The following is a 15628-nucleotide window of genomic DNA, read 5'->3' as shown; positions in this document are numbered from 1 at the left end:
ACGTTTTTAACCAGACTGGTTTTTTAGCTAAATCTTTGGAAACAGCCTCTATTTCTGACCGTTTAAGTTTTGATGTTAAAAAGATTGAATGGTAACTACGCCGCCTCTCACGCCTCTTTTTTTCCGAAATCGTGCAGTCAAAATTTTACACGACACACAAAGAGAGTCATAGTGAGAGAGATATCCAAAAAGTTGGGTTGATCTAGGTTCACTTAGAGTGGCGTGCCACTCTAAGTGAACCTAGAGTAAACGTTTCGTTCTTTTTGGAAAGGTGCCAAGGATGTATATTGAGCAACCTCCGCTGTCTCTGATTGGTCCCTAAAAAACGGGTGTTGTCTAAAAAACCAGTCTGGCTGAAAACGCGGAGTTTTCGTACTGCTCACTTTTTGCAATGTGTAGGAACCAGTGGGGAATCCCCGTTCGTTTGGAAAGGTGCCAAGGAAAGGCATGCAAATAGCATGTAGTTTCAAAACGTGTTTAATCACGTTTCTTGAATGAAGTTTCTGTACTGTATATTCAAGAGGTGAAATCAACAAGGAGGTTGTTACTTACTTACAAATATTTTTATACTTTCTTGAATGAAATTTTCGTATTGTGTTTCCAAGAGTTGGCTTCGATAAAGAAATTGTTACTTACTGAGAATTTTTTCATAATTTATTGAACGAAATTTTCTAAATCTTGTATCCAAGTGAAAATTGTTTGTGATAAAGAAAAAAAAAGTTACTTACTTACGTTGTTTTCATAATTTCTTGAATGAAGTATCTGTACTGTATATACAAGAGGTGAAATCAATAAAGAGTTTGTTACTTACTAACAAATATTTTCATAATTTCTTGAATGAAATTTCCGTATTGCGTATCCAAGAGTTGACTTCAAGAAAGAAATGGTTGCTTACTGAGAATTTTTTCATAATTTCTTGAATTTAATTTCTACATCGTATATCTAACTCGTGAAAACAATAAAAAGTTTGTTACTTACTTAGAATTTTGTCATAATTTCTTGAACGAAATGTCTTTTTGTTTATCCAACAGGTGAATTCAAGAATGAATTTGCTACTTAGACTGAGAATTTTTTCATAATTTCTAGAATTTAATTTCTACATCGTATATCTAACTCGTGAAAACAATAAAGAGTTTGTTACTTACTTAGAATTTTGTAATAATTTCTTGAACGAAATGTCTTTTTGTTTATTAAACAGGTGAATTCAAGAAAGAATTTTCTACTTAGTTACAATTTTTTCATAATTTCTTGAATGAAATTTCCGTATTGTGTATCCAAGAGTTGACTTCAAGAAAGAAATTGTTACTTACTGAAAATATTTTCATAATTTCTTGAATTATATTTCTTGAATTTCTTGAATTATAGGCAAATTCAGAAGACCATGTGAGGGAGCTCGGAATATCTTTGAAAACGTCAAGGAACTTAAAGGACCTGCATATCATAGTATGGAATGTACCTAAATATCATAGGATTGAACGTAAAGTCCCAGAATATCATAAGATGGAACGTAAAGACCCAGAATAGAATAGGATGAAAAATAAAAGCCCAGAATATCAGAGGATGGAACTTAAAGGACCAGAATATCATAGTATAACGAAGGCCCTAAATAGCATAGGAAGGAACTTAAAGGCCCCAGAATATCATAGGAAGGAACATAAAGGACCAGAATAACATAGGAAGGAACGCAAAGGACCAGAATAACATAGGAAGGAACGTAAAGGACCAAAATAACATAGGAAGGAACGTTAAGGACCAGAATATCATAGGAAGGAACATAAAGTAGTAGAAGTATAATGCCATGTGAGAGGATGCTCACTCTCTTTGAAAAGGTGTATACAAGGTCCAGAATAGCACAGAAAGGAATCTCTTTGAAACGGCGTATACAAGGTCCAGAATAACATTGAAATTGCTATATGTCTCGGCAAAGTATAAGGTTGATTACTACTATTAGGGGTGAGGAAAAGTGTCAGGTTAAGTTAGGTTACTTATATAATATACACTATGCTTTATCCCCCCCTTAATTTGCAAATATAGAGCCCGAATTTGTTTCTAAACTATTAAATATCCATCCTATTTTATTTTATTTACTACTACTACTACTGCTAACAACTCGCTGCAGCACCAAGCCACCTGAGGCCAACACAGCTACACACACTCCTTCTCTATCCCAAACTATTCAAAGCCTCCATTTTTACACCCTCCCGCGAAGTTTACATTTCCTTTAAATCTTTCTTTATGACGTCCTCCCACCCCAGACGATGACGACCTGCTTTCCATTCAGCCCTTGACAGTTTATCGAAAAGAAAAATCTTCGGCAATCTGTCGAATGCGGTATTGTACCACATTTTTCGTACAGCCTATTGTTTGAAATACGGTCAGTCATCCGTGTACCCACAACAATCCTTAAGCAATTTCTCTGGAATACATCTAGCAAATCTTCATCCGCTTTTCGAAGCGCCCATGCTTCAGAGCCATATTTGACTACTTTAATCACTGTAGCTTCTAATATTCTAATCTTGGTTTGCAGACTTATCTTCCTATTCTTCCAAACTTTTTTAATAGAGTTTGTTACTTACATAGAATTTTGTCAAAACTTCTTGAACGAAATGTATTTTTGTTAATCCAACATGCGAATTCAAGAAAGAATTTGTTACTTATTTAAAGTTTTTTCATAATTTCTTGAATGAAATTGTGTATTGTGTATCCAAGAGTTGACTTCATGAAAGAAATTGTTACTTACTGAGAATTTTTTAATAATTTCTTGAATTAAATTTCTCCATCGTGAAGCTAAGTGAAAATTGTTTGAGATAAAGAGAAAAAAAAAGTTACTTACTTGCGTTTTTTTCATAATTTCTTGAATGAAGTATCTGTACTGTATATCCAAGAGGTGAAATTAATAAAGAGTTTGTTACTTACTTACAAATATTGTCATAATTTCTTGAATGAAATTTAAGTATTGCGTATCCAAGAGTTGACTTCAAGAAAGAAATTGTTACTTACTGAGAATTTCTTCATAATTTCTTGAATTAAATTTCTACATCATTTAGCTAAGTGAAAATTGTTTGTGATAAAGAGAAAAAAAAGTTACTTACTTGCGATTTTTTTCACAATTTCTTGAATGAAGTATCTGTACTGTATATCCAAGAGGTGAAATCAATAAAGAGTTTGTTACTTACTTACAAATATTTTCATTATTTCTTGAATTAAATTTCCGTATTGTGTATCCAAGAGATGACTTCAAGAAAGAAATTGTTACTTACTGAGAATTTTTTCATAATTTATTGAATCAAATTTCTACATCGTGTATCTAAGTCATGTAAACAATAAAGAGTTTGTTACTTACTTAGAATTTTGTCATAATTTCTTGAACGAAATGTCTTTGTTTATCCAGCAGGTGAATTCAAGAAGGAATTTGCTACTTACTTACAATTTTTTCATAATTTCTTTAATGAAAATTTCTGTATTGTGTATCCAAGAGGTGACTTCAAGAAAGAATTTATTACTTACTTACTTACAATTTTTTCATAGTTTCTCAAATGAAGTTTCTGCATTGTGTATCCAAGAGATGACTTCAGGAAAGAGTTTGTTACTTGCTTACAATAAAACTATTCTAAAGAATAAAGACGGGTTAAGATTAAAGATATTTATTGCTTAAACGTATTAACAGATTTTTTTTTTGAGAAAAAAAAACAACAAATGTTTACATAAAAATAGTACTTAGAGTTCACTCTTAAACATCCACAAACGATGGTTGCATAATATAGAATAGTTTTTAACGTGTCCTATGGATTTATCACGATGAGGTATGTTCTTATGTATCCACTGTGCGAAGAACCTAACCTCGTCTTCAGGATGGCGATAGCCCCCTTCAAATTTAGGACATTTAAACTCTTCTAGATTGAAAAGTGGAATCCTGGGGTCAAACTTTTGAATTAAAACTTTATCTGTAGGAACATTGCCCTTGACGTAGAGTGCTTCAACTCCGAAAAAGCTGCAAATTTCACTGAATTCCTCCTGAACATTTCTCAGTTCCTGACCAGTATTATTAAGTGGTGTAATCACTCTATCATAGAATCTCAGTCTGTTTATATAGCGTAATGTAGTACTCCTCAAGCTTTGATTATGCTCAAACAGATTATAGTTCACTATCCAATGATAACAGTCACTTTCTTCGAGATCCATAGACAATAATAAAAAAGCCCTTTCAAATATAACACCAAAAGATGATTTTTTCAAACTAACAAATTCAGTTTCATACAGTCTTATCATCTTGAAGGCTATTAATGTAGTTGTTAAGTAGAGAAATACTTCATCAAACTTTTATATCCTCGCTCAAGGTTGAACGGAGCTATGACTAGTGAGATGAGTCTTAAAACCATCTGAATTCATTGTGGGGAGGAGTAATAAAACCCTTGGAAGTCATTGTGGGGAGGAGTCATTGAACTTTCGGTAACTGTTAAATTCTGTGTCATGCTCTCCTATTATGTTGGAACTTATTAAGGTAGTTGTTAAATAGAAAAATAGTTCATCAAACTTTTATATCTTCGCTCAAGGTTGAATTGAGTTATGGCTTAGGGGACGAGTCCTAAAACCTGGTGATTTCATTGAGAGGAGGAGTCATAAAACGCTCCAGGATCCCAACACCCATGAACATCTAGAAACCTGTGTTTAAAAACCTAAACAGATAATTAAATATTCTAATTCAAAATTTGAGGCGCGTAAAACCACAAAATACTAAAGTTAACTTCTCAAATAATAAACCCCAGAAGTCGAGCACGCACAAAAATCTAAAAAACCTAGGTCTGAAAACCCTAAACAGATAATTAACTATTCTAATTCATGATTTCAGGCACATAAAACCATAAAATACTAAAGTTAGCTTCTCAGCAAACTATTCATCCCAAACTAGAAGTTTCAGACAACAAACGCCTATGAGAGACTAAGAATCATAGCTCTGAAAAGTCCTAAAAGCAAACTACACCTCCCAAATCATAATTTTCTGACAATACACACCTCTGAAAGAGTAAGAAATGTTGTTTAGAAAATTCAAAAATAGCATGCCACCCACTCAAGATCATAGTCTTCAGTCAACACACCCCTTTAAAAGGCTAAGAAAGCCAGCTCAAACAAGTAAAAAAATAGCAAGCCACCCACTCCAAATCATAGGTTTCAGACAATACACACCTACGAAAGACTAAGAAATCTGGCTATGAAAAGTCGGAAATAGCAAATTACACACCACAAGTCATAAGTTTCATACAACACACGCCTATGAAATACTAAGAAACCTTAGCTCAGAAAAGCCTGAAATAGCAAACTACTCATCCCAAACTATAGGTTTCAGACAACAAACACCTATGAAGGACTAAGAATCCTAGCTCTGAATAGTCCAAAAAGCAAACTACAAATCCCAAAACATGATTTTCTGACAACACACACCTATGAAAGGCTAAGAAACCTAGCTCTGAAAAGTCAATAATAGCAAATTAACCATCCCAAATCATAGGTTTCAGACAACACACACCTATGAAAGGCTAAGAAATTCAGCTCAGAAAATTATGGTAACAAGTTTTCTGTTTGAACTAGCAAGTTTTCTGCCAAAGATGCTAAATTTTTTCTTAGAAGTAACAATTTTTTTATAGTGATACAAATTTTCTGTCAGAAGTAGCAAACTATCCCTAACACTAACAAATCTTCGCATTGAAAATCGTTCATTTTCATAGAAAACTGCAATAATTTAACGGGAACCGTCTTTTAGCGTATTTTTGTCCATTACAGCTTATACAAATTCCATATATTTTAAGCCTTTTAATTTTCATGTCTAGATCGGGATCCTAAGATCGATGACTCCCACTATATCACTCATGACGGATATTACGAGGTGTGGAGAACGAGTGGAATATGCAACTTTTATCGGATATTAAGACGTCAACTGACCCCGAGTGAGAAGGAGGCATGGGAGGCATGGGTGCATGATCAAAAGAAGAAGAAGAATACGGAGAATTAATAGTCTTTTTGTTCACCATTATAGATGAATAAACTGATTTAGCCAATGGAATGAAGTCCTATTCCTACAAGTTAAGTTAGAATAAAAGAATCAGGTAACAATCCCCACCCCCTCCCCCCATGTAACTGAACCCATGTATAACTGAACCCCCGTGCTACTGAACCCTCGTGCTACTGAACCCCTCATGCAACTCGATCCCCATTTAACTAAACCTCCATGTAACTGTACCCCCCTTTAACTGAACTCTCGTGCATCTCAACCCTCCAGGCAGTCCATCTCCCTCAAAAGAGTCAAAACACTTTTCAGCCATTTCTTGTTATTTGTTTTTATTTCTAAACTATTTTAAATTGACAATACTCTCCAAAACATCACTTGTGTATTGTACAGTACACTATCACCCCATCTCCTCCAAATTGCAAATCCCCCCCCCCAACCGTTCAAATGAACCCTCCATGTAACTGAACCCCTGTATAACCGAAACCCTGTACAACTGAACCCCCGTGCTACTGAACTCTCGTACTACTGAGCCTTCGTGCAACTCAACCCAATTTAACTAAACCCCCGGGGAACGTTAGATCTTATTTAAATTGACAATACTCTCCAAAACATCACTTGTGTATTATACAGTGCATAACCACCCCATCTCCTCCAATTCGCAAATCCCATTACCCCTTTTTTTGCAAATGTTAATCAACCATTTCCGATTCGTCGTTAGGTATTTTTCAAATTTATAACAATTTACCTCAGTTAACAGCTCCTTTGGGGTTACCTTAACTGTTAATCAGTTTAATCCTTTTTTTTCTCCGCTGATACAATCCAATCACTAATTAGAATCATTCACATTCCTATTATTCAAAACATTAATTAATATCGTTCATTGTCTAAGTAAATTAAGTTATCTCCAAACCTACTAATCAAGTTACCGTATGCGGAGTAACCACGTGCAAATACTGGCTTAGAAAAAACTGGAATAGTGACAAAAAAAAAAATAACTGATATGTAATCTGGTAAGTTGCGTCAGAAAAACTTGTCCTTCATAAAACGTTATGCAAGGTCCTAACTAGTACAAGATGGTACATAGTATAATGCAATGTGAGGCAAATCCAGAAGACCATGTGAGGGAGTTCTGAATATTTTTGAAAAGGTCAAGGAACGTTAAGGCCCAGAATATCATAGGAAGGAACGTAAAGGCCCAGAATACCATAGGAAGGAACGTAAAGGCCCAGAATATCATAGGAAGGAACGTAAAGGCCCAGAATATCATAGGAAGAAACGTAAAGACCCAGAATATCATAGGATGGAACGTAAAGGCCCAGAATAGCATAGTATAACGAAGGCCCTAAATAGCATAGGAAGGAACGTAAAGGCCCCAGAATATCATAGGAAGGAACGTAAAGGCCCAGAATATCATAGGAAGGAACGTAAAGGCCCAGAATATCATAGGAAGGAACGTAAAGGACCAAAATATCATAGGAAGGAACGTAAAGGCCCAGAATATCATAGAAAGGAACATAAAGTAGTAGAAGTATACTGCAATGTGAGAAGATACTCACTCTCTTCGAAAAGGTGTATACAAGGTCCAGAATAGCACAGAAAGGAATCTCTTTGAAACGGCGTATAGAAGGTCCAGAATAGCATTGAAATTGCTATATGTCTCGGCAAAGTATAAGGTTGATTACTACTATTAGGGGTGAGGAAAAGTGTCGGGTTAAGTTAGGCTACTTATATAATATACACCATGCTTTCTCCCCCCCCTTAATTTGCAAATATAGAGCCCAAATTTGTTTCTAAACTATTAAATATCCATCCTATTTTATTTTATTTACTACTACTACTAACTGCTAACAACTCGCTGCAGCACCAAGCCACCTGAGGCCAACACAGCTACACACACTCCTTCTCTATCCCAAACTATTCAAAGCCTCCATTTTTACACCCTCCCGCGAAGTTTACATTTCCTTTAAATCTTTCTTTATGACGTCCTCCCACCCCAGACGATGACGACCTGCTTTCCATTTAGCCCTTGACAGTTTATCGAAAAGAAAAATCTTCGGCAATCTGTCAAATGCGGTATTGTACCACATTTTTCGTACAGCCTATTGTTTGAAATACGGTCAGTCATCCGGGTACCCAGAACAATCCTTAAGCAATTTCTCTGGAAAATATATATCAAATTTTCTTTCGCTTTTCGAAGCACCCACGCTTCAGACCCATATTTGACTATTTTAGCTACTTTAGCTTCTTAAATTCTAATCTTGGTTCGCATACTTATCTTCCTATTCTTCCAAACTTCTTTTAATTGTGAAAAAACACCCTGAGCCTTGGCTATTCTACTTTTAACATCTTCACTGCTCCCACCATCTTTACTAATAATAGTACCAATGTAAGTGAAGCTGCCCACTTGATCAATCTTTTCATAACCCAACGTCAACTTTTAATTTTCACTTATTCCTAGCCTTAGCGACTTAGTCTTCTTAACATTAATTTTCAAACCTATTCTTACACCCTGAACTTACAAAACCTTTAAAAGCTCATTCATTTTGCTCACACTTTCCTCTAGGATCCTTAAATCATCAGCATAATGTAAGTCCAGGAAACTTTTTCCTCCCCATTTGATTTTGTGGTCTCCCAATGCCTTTCCTGTGTTCCTTAATACAAAATCCATCAAAATAATCTATATAAAGGGAGATAGAACACAGCCCTGCTTAACTCCTGATTTAATACAAAACCCGCTGCTTTATTCCAATCAGCATAAATTTTACTAAATCTTCTTAGTTCAATTTAAGCTTTATTTATGGATTTTTTTTTTGGAAATTTACTTAAAATTGGTCTCCAATTAAACCAAATGGTCTCCAATTCAAAAAATGTGCTTTTGACGGCCAATTTTGTAAAGAAAATAAAAACATCAAAAGTGACAGAGAAATTAAATTTCTAAACCAATTTTAACCAATTTCGAAACAGATTTACAGCAATAATAAATAAGGTTACGTTAATAATATAGAGCATGAATTTGACAATTTTATCCAATTTTTTAAGAAAAAAAAAATAAGCAATTGTCTTTTTGACTTGTACGATTTGTTCTGAAAAACTGTTTAATCCCAATATATATATATATATATATATATATATATATATATATATATATATATATATATATATATATATATATATATATATATATATATATATATATATATATATATATATATATATATATATATATATATATATATATATATATATATATATATATATATATATATATATATATATATATATATATATATATATATATATATATTTATATATAGATAAATTAAAGCCTTACGAAGGATCAGTCTCCATTTGTGATATAATACTAGGTCTTTTGGAAATTCTTATTTTATCTTCCAACGAAAGAGTTGCTTCTGCTGAACTATCCCTTATCAATTCTTGTGACTTCTCTGGCTGTGTCCTAGGACTATAATATTCCAATCTGTCAACACACTGACATGATGTATGGTTTATGAATAGTAGTGGTTTGATTTCGTTTATTCTCTTATTTCTCCCACTGGAAACCTGTAACAGAAATGACAATTGTTAACATGCCAAACTTCACAAGTCCTGCTCCTCATTTGGAAGGGGGGATTGATTTTTTGTTTTGAGTTGTAAAATAAAACAGTTGTAATAGTTGAACAGTTATATTGTTAATGCAGACAAGCCACTTTTCTGATAGAGGAGGGAACTATACAAAAGGTAATTTTATTATGATGTCCCATCATGAGTCCACATTTTCTTCGTATAACTTTTTCACATATTGGCAGGAAGAGGGTATGAACCCATCTACGTCCTAAGGCTACGTCCTTAGCTTTCTCTGGCTACGTCCTGAGGCTGTGTCCTAGAACTATAATATTCAACACACTGAAATTATGTTTGGTTTATGAATTATAGCGGTTTAATTTCATTTATTTTCTTATTTATCTCACTGAAAACCAGCAACAGAAAATGACTTGCTTCAGCAAAATCGTACTCAAATATAAGCCACTTTCTCAAGCAGGGAATAATGTAAAAGTGATTTTTACAGGCATTGTATCATGGAAAAGTGAATATTTTTGATGAATTTTACACATATTGGACAGGAAGTGTAATTATACAAATAGCTCACATTCGAGCCAGCCATCCATTTCACTAAGTATTGAACCCTTTCAATAGATCCTCTCTAAGACTTTTAACAAATGAATTCCACCAAAGTTTTAATTTCACCAGAAATTAACTTCTGAATGTTAAATGTATTCAATTACTTGCTTAATTTTGTACACATTATCTTAGGCGCAAGCTGACTTACTTAAATACCATGACAGTTCAAAAGTGATTTGAATATTTTTAGCCTGGGCTGTCACAAATCAGTTATAAAAATCTTAAGATTCATCCCGAAAAAAAAACCTAAGATACACTGATGAAATGAAACCTATATTGCTTTTGAGTTCCAATTCTATGTCTAATGCGGTGTTTTTCATATCCATAAAAATCGATCTAAACTCAAAAAGCAGTCGAAAACTAAAGCTTTCTGAAATAAAATGTGACAAGACCTTTTTTTATAAACACTCATCTCTACAAAAAATTTCTGAGTTCTCACAAAAAAAAGGATTTACATACTGCTTTCCGTAAAGAAACGTAACAAAATATAAAAGGATCATTGTAAAAAAAACTTGAAAATCAAGATAATATTGGCTCAGCTATATATAACTTCGAATTTTTGTCAATATTAAGCTCTGAAGAAATTTTGTTTACATTAATCCAAATTCAAAATTTGAGATAAATTTAAGCACTATAATATCAAATTCGCCTCTTCGACTATTAACTTCAAAATGGACCCGCAAAGCCGAAGTTGCGTCGTTTGTCGTAGGCAAATACCTAAGCAGAGAGCCTATGTAAAGAAGGCTCTCATTCCATAACGAGCCCTATCAGAGGCAACGCTATAGAATTGCCTATAGTAAAGGTCATACGGCTCCAATGTTTTATTATTGTTATTTATTTTTTTTGTAAGGAAGTTGGGAAGATTATGAAGTTAAAGGCATAAATACTATTTTAGAAAAAGAGGCCCTTGCAGCCACAAGACCCCTCCACTCCCCTCCCTTGTCCATCCCTTCTAGAAATTAAAATTAAACCTGGTTTAACGTCAAAATTGGATCCAAAATACCAAATGTGGAATATTAACGTAAAAAATGGTTTGAAGCTTCATTTGTGCTTTTTCAGGTAAAATGAAGTTAAAAATACTACAAGCAAAACCAAATGAAGCATCAATTTTATCATATTTTATAAAATTTATCCATTTCTATCAATTTTTTATCAATTTTATCTTTTTATCAATTGTATCAATTTTATCACTTCCTTCGTAAAACGGGATTTTTCATTCGTCATCTGTAAAACGAGAAAATACTTTTTTTGCAGCTTATTATCTTTTTGTGTGAAAAAAAATTTTTCCTCCTCATCTATAAAATGGGAAAAACAGGATTTTTGTTAGTCTATTGCCCGACATTTGTAAAGCGAGATTTTTCATTCGTCGTCCCTAAAACGGGGAAAAACTTTTTTTGCTACCTATTATCCTTTATCCATAAAGCGAGATTTTTCCTCCTTCACTTATAAACGAGAAAAAACAGGATTTTTGGCAACCTATCATTTTTCATCCGTAAAACGGGATTTTTCATTCTTCATCCGAAAAACAAAAAACACATGATTTTTTTTTTGCAACCTATCATCTTTCGTCCGTAAAAAGAGATTTTTCCTCCTTCATCTGTAAAACGGGAAAAACACGATTTTTGGCAACTTACCATCCTTCATCCATAAAACAGGACCTAACTGGGACGAATAATTATACCCCTAGAAAGTCGGTAAGTTTTGCATATTTTTAGAATATCTTGATATCTTAAACATTTGTACTTGTATCTATGAATTTTCCCTTGCAAGCATCACTTCGCGGGAAAGATTCTGCCGGATTTCCTTTTTTGTGTGTGTGGGTGCTATAAAACAAAAAGCTTTACCTGAAAGAACAGTTCCACCTCTTCTTTCTTCTCTGCAACACAAGTGTCAGACTGAAGCTCGCAACAGGAGCTATCATCATCACACGTATGAAGTACAACAACATGAGGGTAGTATGTAAGATCAAACGTGTTATAAACGTCACGGACATTTATAAAACTAAGTTTAGGGGTACATCCAATATGTCTTTTCATATATTCTTGCTGGGCAATGTTTTTTCTCAGCATCGTAATCTTTTGATCTAAAAGGGAAATATTAATTTGTTTAAAAACATAAGAAAATAAAATTAATTGAAAAACTAACATAAGCAACACTCAGATTTTTCCTCTAATAAAAGAAAACATATAGCTTGCTTGGCTATACTTTTATGGGCAATATTCGTACTGTATAAGAGATAAAATAGCTTTTCCTATGACATGAAGAAATAAAAGAGGTCGCAGCCAAAACTTGTGATCTTTCCCCATAAACAAAATATTTAGTTTAATGGGAAATATTCTTGACGGGTGATATTTTTCCTTTTATCGCCGTAATCTTTCGTTTTCTTAGCTTTGTAACATTTTGATCTACAAGAAAAAACATAATGTTTTTTAATACATAAAAGAAATAAACCAGGTTGTAGTGAACCTCTCCTTAAATACAAGGTCAGATTTTACACCCATAAGAAAAGCTCGCTGAGCCATCTTTTATCTTAACATCGTGATCTTTTGATCTATAAAGAAAAATAACTCTTTAAAGACATGAACAAATTAGCTCCTTAGAACACAAATAGATTTTGACTCCATAATAAAAAACACTTAGCTTGATGGGCTCAGGGTTGCCACCGAGGTTACGTTCGTCCCATTTTTGGTACTTTTTAAATAAAACGGTAAGTTTTACTTGACTGTCCTAAAAACGTTACATTTTTTTTACGTTTTTGAGTTTATGTTACAATTATGTTATGCTTTTGAATAATAAGGAAGCTTAACATTTTTTAGGAATCTATTTTTTCCCCTGTGAAAATCTGCTGTTTCTATTTTCATTACACAGACATGAGGATCAGTATTTTTTCACATCGCGGTCATTTAATCTTATCAAACAATCACTCAGTTTTTAGGATGAGAAAAATACCCACTTCGCTTACTCGCATAGTTAGTTAAGATAACATTCTCTCTCATGAGCATACGATTATCATTTGTTTAGTGACAAGTGACAATAGTCAGCTAGTCACCTCACCAACTTTTAATTTCATCAGTTGAATTTGAATCTTGTTCTGTCAACAGTTATACTAAAATTATATGGAGAAGGAGATAGTTTCATTAGTTAATGCTAATGAAATAAAACAAAATATGATGAAAATATAAAAATTTAGAACCAAATTTGGGCTATATATTTGCACATTAGGGGGGGGGGGGTAAAGCATAGTATATATTAAATACGTTATCTAATCTAGGTACTTTTTGCCCCCTTAACTCCAAAAAACAATAGTTTAAATATTATAACCGCAATGACAAACCACGTTTTGCCATCCAATTCTCTACTTCGACTGATATCCGTTTGACTACTTTCCTTTAGCATTTATCTTGCGTGTGTGTCATCTAATTGACAAGTACCGATGACATGCATTATTCTTTCCGTAACAACCGCACCCCGCCCCCTCCCCCTTCTGATTGGTTTGACATAATATCAGGCGATATACAAAAGTTGCTCTTTTGATATGGGATTATTGACAAAATATATGAAACTGTAAAAATGAGCCATTTTATGGTTATATCTAAGCATTGAGGAGGGGGTGGGTTAGGTGAGCCAGAATTTTCAATTTTATGCTAAACTTTTTCCAAATATCGTGGTCACTTTTTTGACATTATACCCCACTCCCCATCTGCGGTCCCATATATAACTATATAATTATAAATACATTTCATCGTTGTTTCAAATCTTGTGGTGACATTCTTTCGTGTTCTTTCATATTGTAAAGTTAGAATTTTATTGGCTGATCTTTTTTTTTAATATATTCCCAGGGCTATATCCCGGACCATCAGGGAGATGGGTGTATTTTCAAAATAAAGGCCATGATATTTGGAAATTGTATACAATAAATAATTTAATCGTACTGCTTGTGTGTTTAGCATGTTTTCTTCAGAAAAGGACCATCACTCAATATTTGACTTTTGACAACGACAACTAGACTAATGCCCATTTCTATGAAGAAGATAAACAGTCTTGCATATGTATAGGGTATGCTTACAGTTTACTTAAACACTGATTCATAGGGACCACGCAGGCTGGACTGGGGCCCCAATGCCCTGAAAACGTAAATTTCTCGTCATTTATTTATTAAATTACAGGTTTTTCATTATCCCCCTTAATTTTATTAATTAAATCATTTCCAGTTCATTTATATTAACTTACTGATCTGTTTGTTCCATCTTCCTTTTATTTCTTTGTCACACAATTTTTCTTTTAATTTGTGAACTATTCTTCAACCACTTCCGAATGTTCAGTTACTTCCCACTTTTATCAGTTTAGCACAACGGTAAAACCACCTCCCGAGGCTGTGTTAACTTAGGTTGTAATCTTGGATGAGACATTAATTTTTTTTTTAATTTGAAAATTAAAAATTTGAAAATATTAAATATAATGAAAATTCGGGGCAAAAAATCGATTCGTTTTTGCATAATTTGATCTTTTTTATTTGTTTTCTTCGACTCATGGATTTTTTCCGTTTATGCATTTAAAACCTAGATAAATTTGGTGTTTATGTCATGTAAGACCCAATGCTTTTTGCGCCCCTCATGTTCGATCATATTCATATATTCTTGAGAAAAAAATAACTCTCTACTTTTTAGTTCATTTTGAAAATGAGTTTTTTTTATTGTTTGACCTCCTCCCCTAAAAATTCTATGTATGTGCGTGGACTTGTGAGACCCATCAAAACAGCTTTAGGAACATTCCTACGATTGAATTGTGTAAACTTTTCTTTTATCTCTTACGTTCTTTTGGTTGGGAGTTACGATTCTAATTACAAGCCGAAAAATGCATATTATGCAAAATAATTGTTGTTTCGTATAGGAATTGAAGACAACGATTGAATTATTTTTCGTTCGATAAAATAAAAACAAAACAAAAACTCTGTCACACGGAATTGCTTCAATCATCATGTTGGAGCGATGCAAATTTGAAGCTAGAGGAGGTCAGACTGAGACCGAGCCAATCTAAAATATTAGACGGGAAGGCAGCAATTAAAATGATTTTTTGTGTCTTTTTAAGAAGCTGGATTTACTAAGATCGTTTTTATTGAAATTTAACAATAAATAAAAAAAGTATATAGTTGGTTTTCTTCTTTTCTTCAAAACTTTGAAGTGTCATGTGTTTATTGAGTTGCCTTTTATTTTGTACGTATTACTCATCAACTTTTGGTTTAAAACACCAATAATGGCAATTGAAAACAAAAACAACAAGATAAGCAAAATAGTAGCCTGGGGTTTTATACACGCATCGGGGGGGGGGGGCTTTCTGCTGTACAGGTAAACTGGAAGCAGCACTTATAGCTGAATAAATAGGAATTTCCTGAAGGTAAAGAAGCATAAATTTTTATTATTGTATGTTTTTTAGGCACCTTTTAAA

The 15628-nt window shown here is 33.4% G+C and overlaps 1 protein-coding gene across 1 annotated transcript in view; it reads right to left on the bottom strand.

The window, feature by feature from the left end:
* LOC148940977 (uncharacterized) overlaps positions 1-15628 on the bottom strand; it is a 149874-nt gene that overhangs the window by 25973 nt on the left and 108273 nt on the right. The window contains exons 3-4 of the mRNA XM_089105180.1: positions 12028-12266; positions 9336-9565 (exon numbers count right to left, since the gene is read on the bottom strand). Coding sequence (XP_088961306.1) covers positions 9336-9565; positions 12028-12266 — 469 coding nt within the window. The remainder of the gene's footprint in view (positions 1-9335; positions 9566-12027; positions 12267-15628) is intronic.

Source organism: Artemia sp. Qi Xiang Cuo, chromosome 19 (assembly GCF_049724085.1).
Source record: "Artemia sp. Qi Xiang Cuo chromosome 19, ASM4972408v1, whole genome shotgun sequence".
NCBI lineage: Eukaryota > Metazoa > Arthropoda > Branchiopoda > Anostraca > Artemiidae > Artemia > Artemia sp. Qi Xiang Cuo.
This window is presented reverse-complemented; position numbering and strand designations above follow the sequence as displayed.